Here is a 14,645-nt window from a genome sequence, read left to right as displayed (position 1 = left end):
CGCAGGAGATATTATAGTGCACAAGTGTGTGCGCTAACACAGGTGCACTCTCTATTCCCTAACTCTCATAATCCAATGGGACGGCAATCCGACATGACCGGAAAGAGTTCAGGCGCAGGACCAACGGCTTTCCGAGGCACGGGAGTGTACACACTTCCAACTTCCAGACTCCGGGCTGCTACTGAGAATTTTGAATCTAACAGAAAAACCCAATAACTTTTTATTGGCCCGACCTGGGGATTGAAAACCTGACCTCCGGGTCTGCGGCCTTATATCAAGCCACTAGACCAACGAGGCAGTCAGTTATATACATATAAACTATAAACAAAAAGTAAAAAAAGGATATTTATTTTCTGACCTCTCCTGTAATAAATATAAATCCACGATTCATTTTAATTAAATCATATTTATTAAACAAATCACCCCGTAAAGGTGTATTAAATGTTGTGGCTTATAGACATATACGTGTATATATTTGTATCGATGTCATAAAAAGATTATCTGAAGCATACTTTTATATTATATTACTACTTTTACAGGAACTTTTGCGGAACCTATTTTGTTTTATTTTATTTTTATTTTTTGAATATACATCTTCAATTCTTTGTGAGGCCTATCTCGTATATAAACTGCGTTTATTTCATGATGAACATGTTACTATATTAATTATATATATAAAAATATAAAGTTATAAAAAACGTTTTATGTACTTAATATATATTATATTGTAAATATGCTGCTAATAAATTAAATTTAAATTTATTATAGATAAGTAAATACTGTGTACTTAGAATTAGGTCAAATTGCGCGGGCATTATCTTATTAGAAACCGAATCACATGATAGGTTTAACAGGCTTCGGTTCATTATTTGTCTCATTGATCATTGCGGACAAAACTAATTAAATCGGGTGCACAATGAAATGAATCTTTGATTTTTAATGAAATTAACATAGTTCTATGTCACTTATGCTTGAAGTGAAATAATTTACACAATGATTCTAACAAAGTTTTAACATAAAAAAAGACTAGATAATCCGGCGGTTAAAACATTTAAACCTAAACCGGATAACTAGTTCAAACCTAGTCAAGAACTAGTGAATGTTTATGTGCCTAATTTGTCTTTATAATTCATCTCTAACCATTGGAGCATCGTGGTAGATTAGTTTCAAGCGTTCTTCTTAAAGGAAAAGAGACTTGTGCTCGACAATGATACACATACCGACAGACATACAAAACAGCAATACACTGATTTTAATCGACTTTTACTTATAAAGGCAACGTCTACAGCCCCGAATTTATACCTAGGCCTAATAAAGCAATTTTACTGCTTCGGAATAGGGGGTGGGGGGGGGGTATTTTAGTGTGGATTTACTCAAATGTCAAAATTGCTATGGGTCTTGGATATCCGGGCCTGGGCGTACAAAATTATCTCTGTAACGTTGCATTCCCTTTTACCATAAAAACATGTTATGCTTACTAATAATTGAAAATATTGAAAGTATCTACATAATCGTTTTAACTATAGTGCAATTATTTCGTTATATTGGTATACCATATAGTTAAGTCTTTATATTATTATAAAGTATAAATAATAATTTTTCTGTTCAATTACAATACAAAGGGCTTATCAAATAAATAAATAAAATAAGTCTTAAATAAATCAACGGCAATTTATTATTGTTTTTTACAGTAGGTATTTAGACTCTACATTGTAGAGCATGGACGCTGAAGGCGTAACAACTTGATTTGGTTATATTAGTACTTAAGTATAAATTATTATTTATTTTAATTTTTTAAATCTATTGATATAGTTATTTACGATGTTATTAATGAATCAAATAAATAGAAAAAAATAATCTGTAGTTAAAGTTAGTACCGGTATTTTATATCTACATATATTAGCCATATATAGCAGGCTATAATATATGAAGCTGTTATATTTGTCTACGTAATTTGAATGTTATTTGTGACCAGACCAGACAGAATATAATATGGTACGTGACGTCAACGACAAAAAGAAAAAAAAATCTTTATAATAGAATATTGAAATATATAATACATCTCAACGGTACATGGGATGGTTAAAAACTCTAATCAGTATTAAGAATATAATGTCTATTTGATACAAAATTATATTTATGTTATGAATTACATATATAATTTGTTTTAAAACCAAAATACAATGAATAAAGAATATAATTGTTGTTTCGTCTATATTTGATTACTCAAGTATAATCCTTTGGGTACTAACCTGTAATATTTTCTAGTAAAGTTATCACAGTCGAATATCAGGAAACGGCGGCCGAGAACGAACACAGTTTCACCCACAATCAGGTCCCTCGGCGAATAGAACTCGGTTATTTCCTCCTCTGTTGTTTCCATAGCAATCGATGGGAATGATGCTGAATAAACAATAACCTGCTAGCCTTAATCAGTGCCATAAATATAGACTACAGCGGACGTGTAGCGAATACACGAATAAAATCCAATTTTGGTAGCATTATGGATGTAACGTGCTCACTGCTTTCATTTCATTACTCATTTTTAACATATGCAGAATATATTATATTACATAAAGAACGAGACAATTGACATCAATTGTTTATTCGCTCGATATCATTATTAAAATAAAAAAATCAGTGTCCGTTATCATTTAGATTATTGTTATATATTAACAAATAACGTATATATAATATTTTAATTTATAAAATTCTCTTAAAATGTCTCACTCGTAAATAAAACTGATGCAACATTTCCAATTTACGTGCTTTGACAACCCACAACACAGTTTCCGTACGTTTGAACCACGAAATAGCTATTCGATGTTTCATTTTGTCCGTTTCATTTAAACCGAGCCGAGAAAGCTCCAGGTCAGTAAACAATACCTACCACCTAACTACATCCTAATTACCTTGCAAATGAGATGTTGGAAATTGCTGACGGTAAAATCTCGGTAAATATACGGTACGGTTAATCTCTGAGTCGTCGTAAACTTATATTAATAGGATGCTCTTAAGGCGATTACGCTATGAAATTTTGAGTAGACGTCAAGCATTTGAACTTATTTACCGACAAGATTAAAAGTAACGGTTTGAGAATGAAAATTGAGTAGACTGCCGGTTGTTTGAATATGAGTCCTTTAAACTTTACGGATTATATTGTAGCTTGGATTAAGTTAAATTTAAAATAAAAAGAGTGCAGTTTTAACTGTACAAATAAATTCAAGTGTTTATCTATGATTTCAAAATAACTGCTTCTTAAGTTAATACGGCTATTTGTGAGATACCAAAATCAAAACGAACATTATGTTCATTGTTTTTTGATTGTCTGTCTATCTGTCTGTCTGATTATTAGTTCGGGTTAATTTTCAAAATGGTTAATAAATACAAACGCATATAACAGAATTATTATAAGAAGTGTTCCAAGATACCGTTTGGTTTTTATTTAATCGAAATCGGTTAAATCTATCGAAAGTTACAACAACTCATTTAAGTTTAATATGTATTGCAAAACTCCGGAGCACAGCTAGTTTTAAATATAAGAACAATAGAGATATAAATAGATATCTCTTACACTTATATATAGTTATATAAACTTTTCGATGTCGTTTATTTGAAGTAAATTATAATTAAACGTTATACATATATTCCAGTCAAACGAGTAGGTATTTAAATCAACGTTTAAGTCATTTATGACATCGTTCGAAGCAAGCAAAAGCTGTTGTCTACGAAAAAGATTATACACCAGGGTAGAGTTAAAAATGTTAAGAGTAGAAAAAAAAAGTTCAAACTAAGAAACTAGAGTATAAAGTTTTATAGAAAATATTTTAAGGAGGCTGTAAGCTGAGGGTTGATGTAAGGCATTCGTTGTTCCGGCGAATACTGCTTACTATTTAATCTGTATTAGCTACATATTTATATTCATTAAATATTTATATATTCTGCTTTTTTGATTTATATAATTTTTACATCCTTGTAAAAAATTGTCAATTCTTAACTTACAGCCTCCCTAATCTCCTTAATCCGTTTTGAGAGTGATCGAGAGAAATCCATTATTAAATTTTATGCTCTACATTGTGTACTTACACTTCTTCTACCTCTTAACCTTTTCAAATTATTTTAGCGAAATATTGTTTTTATTATTATTAATTGTCAGTGTTTTAAATTATTTTTGTATAAAAACAGTTTTCAGATTCATGCCTTAGTAATTCTATGTTTATTCTTTACTCTGACTTACATGGTCTCTCTTTCCACATTTTGGGTATTTTTCTCTTCTTAAGAAGAAGAGGGAAAGGATCTTTTCCACCTCTGTCATCGTGTATCTCCTGCGACAAAATTTTAAAGTTCTAAATAAAAGTATAATCTTGAAATTATGGACACCATAAAAAAATAGGTAGTTTTTATTAAGTAAAGTAAGTAGTTTTTTTTTAAGTAAGTAATCATTAATTATCAATGAGAATTGATATGAGTTTCGAGATTTATTTACACAGAGTAAACATTGTTTTATGAACTAGTAGGGATGACGATTAAATATGAAAATTATTTCCGGGAAAAAAATTAAGAAACGTCAAAATTTAAATAAATGTCAAATAACATACCATTTTATTCATTGATCAAATGATGACGTGTCTTACCACCATGATGGACTTAAGTTGAACGTACACATAAGTGTTTTTTTTTAATTGTCACATGACTAAGGTTAATTTTACGTATGATTGACCAGTTACCTAATTATTTGAATATATCATATTATAAAGCCTAGATGAGGCTCTATATGGCAACATCTTTGAGTCAAACCCTAAACAAATTTACAGTTACAGCAATACTGCAAGTTATTGTGTAAGCACGGGGATATAGACGCAAGCGAACAAAACGTGTATAGGTTCGTAATTCGAACGCTCAGCACTCGGGTCTTTACAATAAATATTCATCGCTTCGATGTTCTGCAGGCCCGGATTGTTGCGAAATTAGAGCCAAAGTTTACCCTGCCATCAAAAGATTTTATCGCTCCAGCTTTAATGGGTGCGAAAACTTTGAACAATTATATAACAGAGAAAATAACTATTCCCGATGTAAATGCAATAGCAACAATATTTTTCTTATAATTTAGTTAGTTTTATTATAAGCATACCTACTGCCAAAGTGTGAAATTTGTTAAAAATATAATTTTGTAAAAAATATATATAGCTACTAAGATTACTACTATTTATAAAAATAATTATCGTCTACGTAATTTACTAACCTGCTTTAACTTTACGTATTAAAATCTCATTTTCCTAAACACGATATTATAGGTGACGGAGCAAAAATAAAAGTCAATTCTTTGATAAAACCTGCAGTATGGGACAATTTTCAATTTTCAACCATAACACTAAGGGACAGGTATTCATTTTGAACGAACAGAAATATAATTTCTTTATGCAATTTCATGTTTTAATCCAATAGATGACTTTAAATATGCGGTAAAAATCATAGTTAAAAGTAATTACAGAATTACCTTAACAGCGATGGTATCGTCTTGCAAAAAGTAGAACATTTTGTATTCCGTCAGTTCTCCGTATTCAGCGTCCCTGTTATCCCAAACAACGTTGAACCTAAAAATAACAACTATATGTAATATGTCTTAGATGAATTTCATCGTAAGATTGATTTGAAACCTTTAAAAAAAAGTAAAGTAACAGCCTGTATATGTCCTAAAGTTGGGCTAAGGCCTCCTGTCGTTTTTTGAGAATTGTATAAATGAAAATGACTTAAGTGACTAATTTTAACTAATTGTTACTGAAAAGCAATCAAGACGAAAGAGCAAAATGCAAAAGATGCTAAATGGCGCTTCAGCACTTCGTCTTTTATACCGACTGCCATAATAATGTCAGGCAGGGCAAGGTTGGTAAGGTTTTCATCTTTTTTATTGTGTATTTATGTAAATATAGTATGTAAATAATTTTTTTGGTATAGTACTAATATTTAAGCAAAATTTAGGGTCTTCGCAATAACTTCAAAACTTGTTTTCTCCATTCAGATAATCTTGTAAATACTACCCGTATTTACAAGATTATCCAAATAAGAGTTATTTGCTTTGAAGACAATGCTTGATAAATTGAGGACGATAAGACCCTTCTATCTAATATTGCTTCACAAACTTAAACACAAAACGCTTTTAAGCGTTGAAATATAAAATACGATTCGTAGAAACGTTTATTGATTGCTGCAACGACGTAAAAATCGGTCAAATAATAATTTAATAATATTAGCATTCACAAACGTCAACAATTTCTTCGAGCAGGCGTGCACGCTATGCAGGGGTACATTTATATTATTTATTGCTAAATAATAGGGAAGCTAATATATTTGACCCGATTTATTATACGAGCTGGTAGGAACTGGAACACGTGAACCTTAACGGACAACTTATGTGTGTATGAATTTTCATATGCTTTATTTGTTTATAATTCAAATGAAAAGGAAAACAACCTGAGGAAACCTGCATGTGGCGAATAAAATTTTGTGACATATGTATCCATCAACCTGCACTGGAACAGCGTGGTGGAGTTTAGAATAAACTTCAAGTTTTGAAGTTAGTCCTTAATCTTAACCTTTTACCAGCAGTGGGAGAAATTTACATGCTGTTACTGACGCATTCATTTACTAAACATTACGGTTAACTGGTGGTAGAGTTTTGTGAAAGCTCGTCTGGGTAGGTACCACCCACTCGTCAGATATTCTACCGCAAAACAACAGTACTTGGTATTGTTGTGTTCCGGTTTGTAGGGTGAGTGAGCCAGTGTAATTACAGGCACAAGGGACATAACATCTTAGTTCTCAAGGTTGGTGGCGCATTGGTGATGTAAGCGATGGTTAACATTTCTTCCAATGCCTATGTCTATGGGCGTTAGTGATCACTTACCATCTGGTGGCATATATGCTCGTCCGCCTTCCTATTCTATAAACAAAAAAAAAATTAATGGAATGGCAATCCGATACGACAGGAAAGAGATCAGGCAGGTCCAAAGACATTACTTGCTTTCCGAGGCAATCTCCTCGGGATCTACGGCCATATATCTAGCTACTAGATTAACGAGGCAAGATATTTATAATATTGAATGAAGGTAAAAAATGAACGCGATCATTAGGGATTGCCTTGTTAATAATATATTATGAATACCTAGAGCCATCAAAGTTTAATGATTTATTAATACGTAGCTACCCTTGTGACGGATCCAAGTTCAATACGCCATTTTGAATAAGTAATGATGAATCAAAACACAATAACTCATGCTGTAAACGTAAAATAATCATAAAACTTAACCGTCCATGTTAATCGTTACAGATTCAATTAAATTTAATTAATTCAATTTTGTTATAGAATATATTTAATATACTGATTTTTTTATGTTAATACATACGGGTAATATATAGTTGATAATGATATGTGTATGTGTGTATTGGCACGCCTAGGGGGTAAGACCGACTCGTATGCCGTGACGGCATACGGCGCTCTTATGCTACCTTTCTCTACTCCCTTGTGTGTATGTGTGTGTGTGTGTGTGTGTGTGTGTGTGTGGCGCGTATACTATATAATTTGGTATATATAATTATAATAATAAGATATTTTTTTTATTTACAAACTCGATGTGTTTAATTGCACGGGTAGAATAAACGTTTGTATTGAAAGACACACATATACAGTTTTTTTTTTGAACCAGTAATTTTACAGGCGTTCGCGAAACAACTCACGGATTCAACACAAATGATTTAGAAACGAAACAAATAAACTTTTTATTTATTGCGATAAATAAATTTGTTATTAATAATTATAATTAGCTAACTCTAACGAATGAGTTAGCAGACGTAATTAAAATTACTAGTCATTAAAGCTCAAATTTCATTGCATAAAGCATCTCACTGTTATGTTGCTTGGAAAGTCATTGTCGTAAACATAACGATACATTATGAACCAAGCGACAGGGAGAATTCGCTCCGTTGTCACCGCTTGAAAAGGAAACATGACACGGTGGTGTAGCGTGATAATTACGGCATAAGGTTTGGTGCTACGGTTACTGAAATTGTTTAACGTGAGAGCTCAGTTAATTTAGTAAGGCGTTCTGACAAGTATTGTCACCGAAAGTTATGAAAAGAGACATTCCTGTCACATATACTGATTAGTATGAATGTATGATAATTTACTGAGTAAAGAACAATTACTATCAAAGCAAAGTAATAACATCATGCACTTTCTGTGGATTTGTTAGATATTTATAGTTTTTTTTAACAATATAATTTTTTTTATATTTTCTTTTGTTTATTTTTTATGTAATTTTTACTTCATTATTTATAAGTTGAATAGTTTTTATATTTGACACAAAATATCGTCATGCCGTTTGCAGTCACGGCATACGAGTCGGTTTTAAATCGAAGGGTATTATTATTATTATGATATTACATAAAAAAATAAGTCATACTTAACTTTGTACATTGTCATATATTATTTTCATAATTTGTTTATATAGTTGGTAAACAAATACATAGATAACAAAATAAAACACATAATTAAATGACTGTAAATTGCGATTTCGATATTAATTTATAATGAATATTCAGTAGATAAATCATTTTAATTTAATAACATACAACTTGTCATCATGATAACTACGATTGAAAAATATACTTCAATTTATTGATCCTAATTATTGTTTATTTTCACAAATTAATGTTTTTTATTATAACAAGTACTTTCATTCGACAAGCAGGGCGTAAAATCTAATTTAGTAGCCTAATAAATTATATATTTTTAATAGTGTATTATATATAACTATGTCATGATAAAAATCGTATTTTATTTCCAAGTTAGCTCTCTAGCAGAGGAAGTTTTGTTATATAAGTGTATAAAAGAATAAAATGAAAATTACCGCAATACACTTATTAAAACAAAATCAAACAAATCCATTCGTAAATCAAACGGAGCAGTCACTTCCTATTGCCTCTTACATAAAACTAGACCGAATAAGTCGGGTTTCTATTAATAGAATTTATTTATGACATAAAATCCTCAGAATAAAAGAGGTATGTTTATAGGTAATAACAACGAATAAAATAGCGACATTTTCTCATGGGGCGACTTACACCTACTTATGAAGGGTTGCTTTATCCATAATAATGTTATAAACTTAAGTGCTGAGCTGATTTATAAAGGTTTTCGGGCATTGAGAAATTGTAACCACCATATTGATATTTATTAGCTGGAATTTCTCATGTTTTGTGTATGTGTAATTTATAAAGTAAACTTTTTTTTTTCTTTTTTTTTTACGCTGCAAAACGCATTACGCGTTTCTCCCACGGTGAACAGTGGAGTGGGGGGGTATGTGGGACTCGCCGGTGTCCAAGGCACCTAGTGCGCCCCGCATATCGGAATACCCACTAAAAAACCAGCGGTACCCTTTCCGTCTTAACGAGGAGCGCCACGGGATCGCTTGCGCATGCTACCGTGACGCTCTGAAATTGATAACGTAATATAATGTATGTATACTCTCCTTTTGAAGAGAAGTTTTAGAGCTTTACCTACCACGCTACTTCAATGCGGATTGATGGATACACATGAAATAGAATTTCATCCGAAACATGTAAGTTTTATCACAATGTGGCTTATCACGACCAAGCACGAGATCAATTATAAATACATTAACATTCAGTGGTGCTTGTCCCGGTACCAACCCGTAGTCTTCAGTTAAGATTCAAGTTTTCTAATCAATGGGCACCGGCTCAATAATGAATAAATAATATGTATTAATTTTATTATAAATTATTTTTATCGATATGACTACAACATTTCATGCTATAAATTTGTCAATACTAAGAAATTAAGTATGTAAAATATATAACTTTAAAGTAATGAGTTATTGTGTATCCTTTACCTGATTGGAAAAAAAAGTCCGATTAAGAGACGCAACTTATAACTTAACTTATCTTTCTTATCTCGTACACGGACACTTATTTTTACTAAAAAGTTATGAGTCTAAAAACAGGTTCAGAAAGCTTACACGGAATTAAATTTAATAACCTTTCACTAACATCCAAAAAGATGAAATTATTGCTATAATTTCGATGATGTTTTTTTTTTTAATGAAAGTGGGACTGTACTGGTCGTCGTCGCGTTTGAACTCTACTACCACTTACCATCAGGTGGAGTAGAGTCATTTGCCCTCCCGGCTAATATGAAAAAAAGTACTAAGTATGGCTGTTTGGCGGTAGAACATATTATATGTGGACGATGGACATGCACCAAGTATTACGTGAAACTTCTCTCTAACATCAATGTTTAAAATGATTGCAAATATTTATAAAAACATATCAATTCACATTTTTTTTATTCTTCCGATACTAACTTAAAAAAGCAAGTATACATCGTATATAATAATCGTGTCTTGGTCGTAATATTAAGTCTACGCAAAATATACTTGTAGAGATTTTCTCCAAGCCCTTAATTAGCATACCTTAAGCTGACAGGCGAGTCTATTGTCCGCACTTATCTGTAATAACATGCGACAAATTATTACATTCACTATTAATAAGACACATTTGCAGGAAAGTAGAAAAGATATAATTATTCGCACTTTTTTAATATAACTATTGTCCCTATTGTCCTTGTCAGTGCCACCAGGTAGGATGACGTAATGATACTCAAGCCGAAAATTACACGATCGCAAAATAACAGAAGGTGACATGCGACATTTATTATAATAATTATAACATTTAAAAGATACTCGCATCAAAATAGCGTATCACCGTGAGTCGATTGTTTTTTAACATTTTACGAGTGATATATTAATGTGAATTAACGGAATAGTAAAACAGGTAATCGGTAGCTGTAGTAGCAAAAAGCTATAGTTACTTAAGTGTCTCAGAAATAAATTGACATAAAAGTCATTTTACTATATTAAAATTATTGAAATAATACGTTTTTTGGGCTGCGTCAGTGTGTTTCTATGATATATTACTTTATAAATGGTAATTATTGAGGCTATTCTTTAACGCCTAACTGAAACACCTGAAAATATATACATACACAGAACTTCTACCAGAACTTGCAGTGCGTTTCGAAAAAAGTCTATCATATTATTATTGGTAGGGTTTTGTGCAAGCTCGTCTGGGTAGGTACCACCCACTCATGTTCTACCGCTAAACAGCAGTACTTGGTATTGTTGTGTTTCGGTTTGAAGGGTGAGTGAGCCAGTGTAATTACAGGCACAAGGGACATAACATGTTAATTCCCAAGGTAGGTGGCACATTGGCGATGTAAGCGATGGTTAACATTTCTTAGAATGTCAATATATATGGGCGTTGGTGACAACTTACCACCATATGCTCGGCCGCCTACCTATTCTATAAAAAATATATATACAAGTAGATGCGTTTAATTGTTTCACTCGTTTTAAATTTTGACTGTTGACGTGAAAAGCGTGAATTTCATGTTCTTGTAATTAATAAATCAATATTTTCAATATTATTATAAAATATTTCTTGTGAATAACTGTTATCAAGTTTTACTTATAATTAAACTAGAAATGTTGATATTATTATTATAAATTTATATCTTACGTAGATATTCGCTTTATTTATCGAAGAAGGCATGACATGTTTAGTAAATAAGATTAACCCTATCAGTTAAACTCGTATATAACTCATTAATTATAATATTTATGAATATTAATTTCATTATATTTAAGTATGATATTATTGATACACCAATAATATTTTTTATGCTTAATGTGACTTAATGGTTAAGTAAAATAAAAGTAAATTGAGTGAATAGATTGATGATGATATAGGAAGAAACCGATTTAGGATATTTACAAAAAAAAAATAACAACCGTAGGTCCCTTGGCCATAGTAGTAAGTACTAATACCAAATATTATATCTGAAATCTACGAAGTAACGCTGTAAGGTGAGATATTTATAAAAACTTTCCGTTAAACTAAAAAAAAAATCTCGTCTGCTGTAATGTATAAAATAATTATAATTAGTGTTAATGATTGATTGATAATGATTGAATGAGTGATTGAGCATCAAACATGCTCAAACAAAGTAAAAATCACATTTACCTATTAAATTGTAATGACTTCAGCAATAATAATAGCCGAGATGGCCTAGTGGTTAGAACGCGTAAATCTTAACCGATGATCGTGGGTTCAAAACCGGGCAAGCACCACTTTTCATGTGCTTAATTTGTGTTTATAATTCATCTTGACGCTTGACGTGCTTGACGGTGAAGGAACACATCGTGAAAAAACCTGCATATGTCTATTTCATTGAAATTATGCCACATGTGTATTCTACCAACCAGCATTGGAGCAGCGTTGTGGAATAAGGTCCAAACCTTCTCCGCAAAAGGGAGAGGAGGCCTTAGCCCAGCAGTGGGACATTAACAGTCTGTTACTGTTTACTATTACAGTAATAATCATGAGAACGAACGCTTAAACATTGAACATCACCATGGGAAACTTCGCATTGTCTTTCAAACTTTAGATTAAGTTTGTTGGACTACATCGGATCTAATTACACAGCATACAAGATAACTTTATTAGACAGTAACTCGACTGCCGATTTAGTGTTAAATTAGCTGAACTATCTAATTGTTAAGCTGATGGATATGTCTATATTAGGCTGAAGCTTTGTTGATTGTAAAATAGAATTAGTTATAGTGTTTTGTTTTATATTGTTTGGTATATCTATGAAACCAGTGTAACTACAGGTACAAGAGACATAACATCTTAGTTCTTAAGGTTCGTGTTGCATTGGCGATTTCATACAGTGCCAATGTGTATGGGCGGAGGTGACCAATTACCATCAAGGGACCCATTTGCCAGTTTGCCAATCTATATTAAATATAGAAATTGGCGGGTCCTGGACAGCAACCGAATCGTATGGGATCTCACCTAATAAAACCCTTGCGATGGTTCGTACACAGATCGCAGAAGCTGCGAGATCCTGCTACGTACTTACCGCCCCCGCACTTACTACTACTTAAATGTACACAAAGTTATATATTTCCTAATATAGCTTATTAAAATTACTTTAAATAAATTTGTTATACTGAAGTTTTTAGTTTTTAAATAACTATAAAAATACATGTGTTGGATGAACCTACATAGATTATATAAATAATACCCAATATAATAAATTCAAAATAATGTAGATATATAGATTAGCCTAGAATAATCAATTGCCAGTTTTACGAACTATTAAAAGAAATAGCAAGACTAAGTTGCAAACATTGCTAAAATTGGATTTACTAGTAGGATAAAATTAATTATTAATAGCTTGGAATCGATTAAAAAATAAAGTAACAGCCGATATGTGTCCCCCATTTGGGTTAAGGCCATCTATCCTTTTTAAAGGATTGGAGCTCATTCCTCTACAACGCTCCAATAAGAGTTGCCTGTAAAAATTTCTGTACATTCACCTAAAAATTTAACTTTAGAAATCTGAAATATCACAACCACTTAAGAAATGGTGGAAATGGAACTTATTACAAACATTTTATCGTCTTATTGACGTATTTTATATTAACAAAGATAATGGTTAATAATTAGGCAGAGCATTAATAACGAAAATCGATTTTGAATTTTGAAGTCATTAAAGATATTGTATATATTATTTAAAATAATATGAATAATCGATTCATTTAATGATGACATTTTCTTTTATGTATAATAGTAATGTTTTATTTCAGATTAAGATAATAAATGTTGTGTTAGAAATAACCTAGATACAAGTACATTATTCTAAATTCATTCTTCTTATAATAAATAAAAATGAATGTTTGTATTTTTGTCCTTTATGCGTTTCTAAACTATTCATCCGACTATTATTTTGATTTTCTGCGTATGCCAGCAAACGCCTGGCCCAAACAAAAATAAAAGATTTTTTCTTTATATGATTGTCTTTGGATAGAAACGTTTTATACAGCTATAGTATTTAACAAAAAATGACATTCCCTGCCACACACCTACCAGGCAAATGCCTCCTCCCCTCCTGAGGAGAAGGATTTGAGCTTATTCCACCTCCAACCACCAACACTACAGGTTAGTGGAAAAACGTGGCAGAATTAAATAAACTAAAGTAAACAAAAAATTAATTGAGATGTTTTAAGCTTACGTTAATATTTTTCCTTCGTATTCCAGGAATCTCCTTAATCGGTCCTCATGGTTCTTACTTCTTTTTGGTGGCTGCACAGACTTCCAGCGCTCCTTATGAGTATATGAGTCCATGGGTAGCTCTTCCTCCTTTGATAGCTCTATGCCTTGTGACTCTAGCCACTCCTGCAAAGTAAAATAATAATATAAGATCATATCTTCTTGATATTATTCTACAATGTTTTTTCTAATTTTTTAAGAACTGTCATACAAATGTTAAGACATGATCTTAATATTTAAGAATATATTTTTATTCCTTAAAGAATATCTTATAAACGCTTCTTCCGTTCCCTCATTAAAATTGTATAGACAAATTAAAAATGAAAAAAATACTTACAAGTTAATATTTCAATATCTTATATCTATCTTATCACGTATGTAAGAATATATGTCGGTAGTCTATATGTAAATACGTTAAACATATGGTATTTGTTTTAAAAGAAGGGGAATTAAAA

General features: G+C 31.5%; 1 protein-coding gene across 1 annotated transcript in view; it reads right to left on the bottom strand.

Annotated features, from left to right (window-relative positions):
• Window positions 1-14,645, bottom strand: part of LOC126778590 (EF-hand domain-containing protein 1-like) — a 34,863-nt gene that overhangs the window by 11,793 nt on the left and 8,425 nt on the right. The window contains exons 2-5 of the mRNA XM_050502272.1: window positions 14,153-14,316; window positions 5,498-5,594; window positions 4,238-4,325; window positions 2,253-2,403 (exon numbers count right to left, since the gene is read on the bottom strand). Of these exons, the coding sequence (XP_050358229.1) occupies window positions 2,253-2,403; window positions 4,238-4,325; window positions 5,498-5,594; window positions 14,153-14,316 (500 nt within the window). The remainder of the gene's footprint in view (window positions 1-2,252; window positions 2,404-4,237; window positions 4,326-5,497; window positions 5,595-14,152; window positions 14,317-14,645) is intronic.

The sequence above is a fragment of the Nymphalis io genome, chromosome 2 (assembly GCF_905147045.1).
Source record: "Nymphalis io chromosome 2, ilAglIoxx1.1, whole genome shotgun sequence".
Lineage (NCBI taxonomy): Eukaryota > Metazoa > Arthropoda > Insecta > Lepidoptera > Nymphalidae > Nymphalis > Nymphalis io.
The sequence above is the reverse complement of the archived record's forward strand: the minus strand, read 5'-3'. Positions and strand labels throughout refer to the sequence as shown.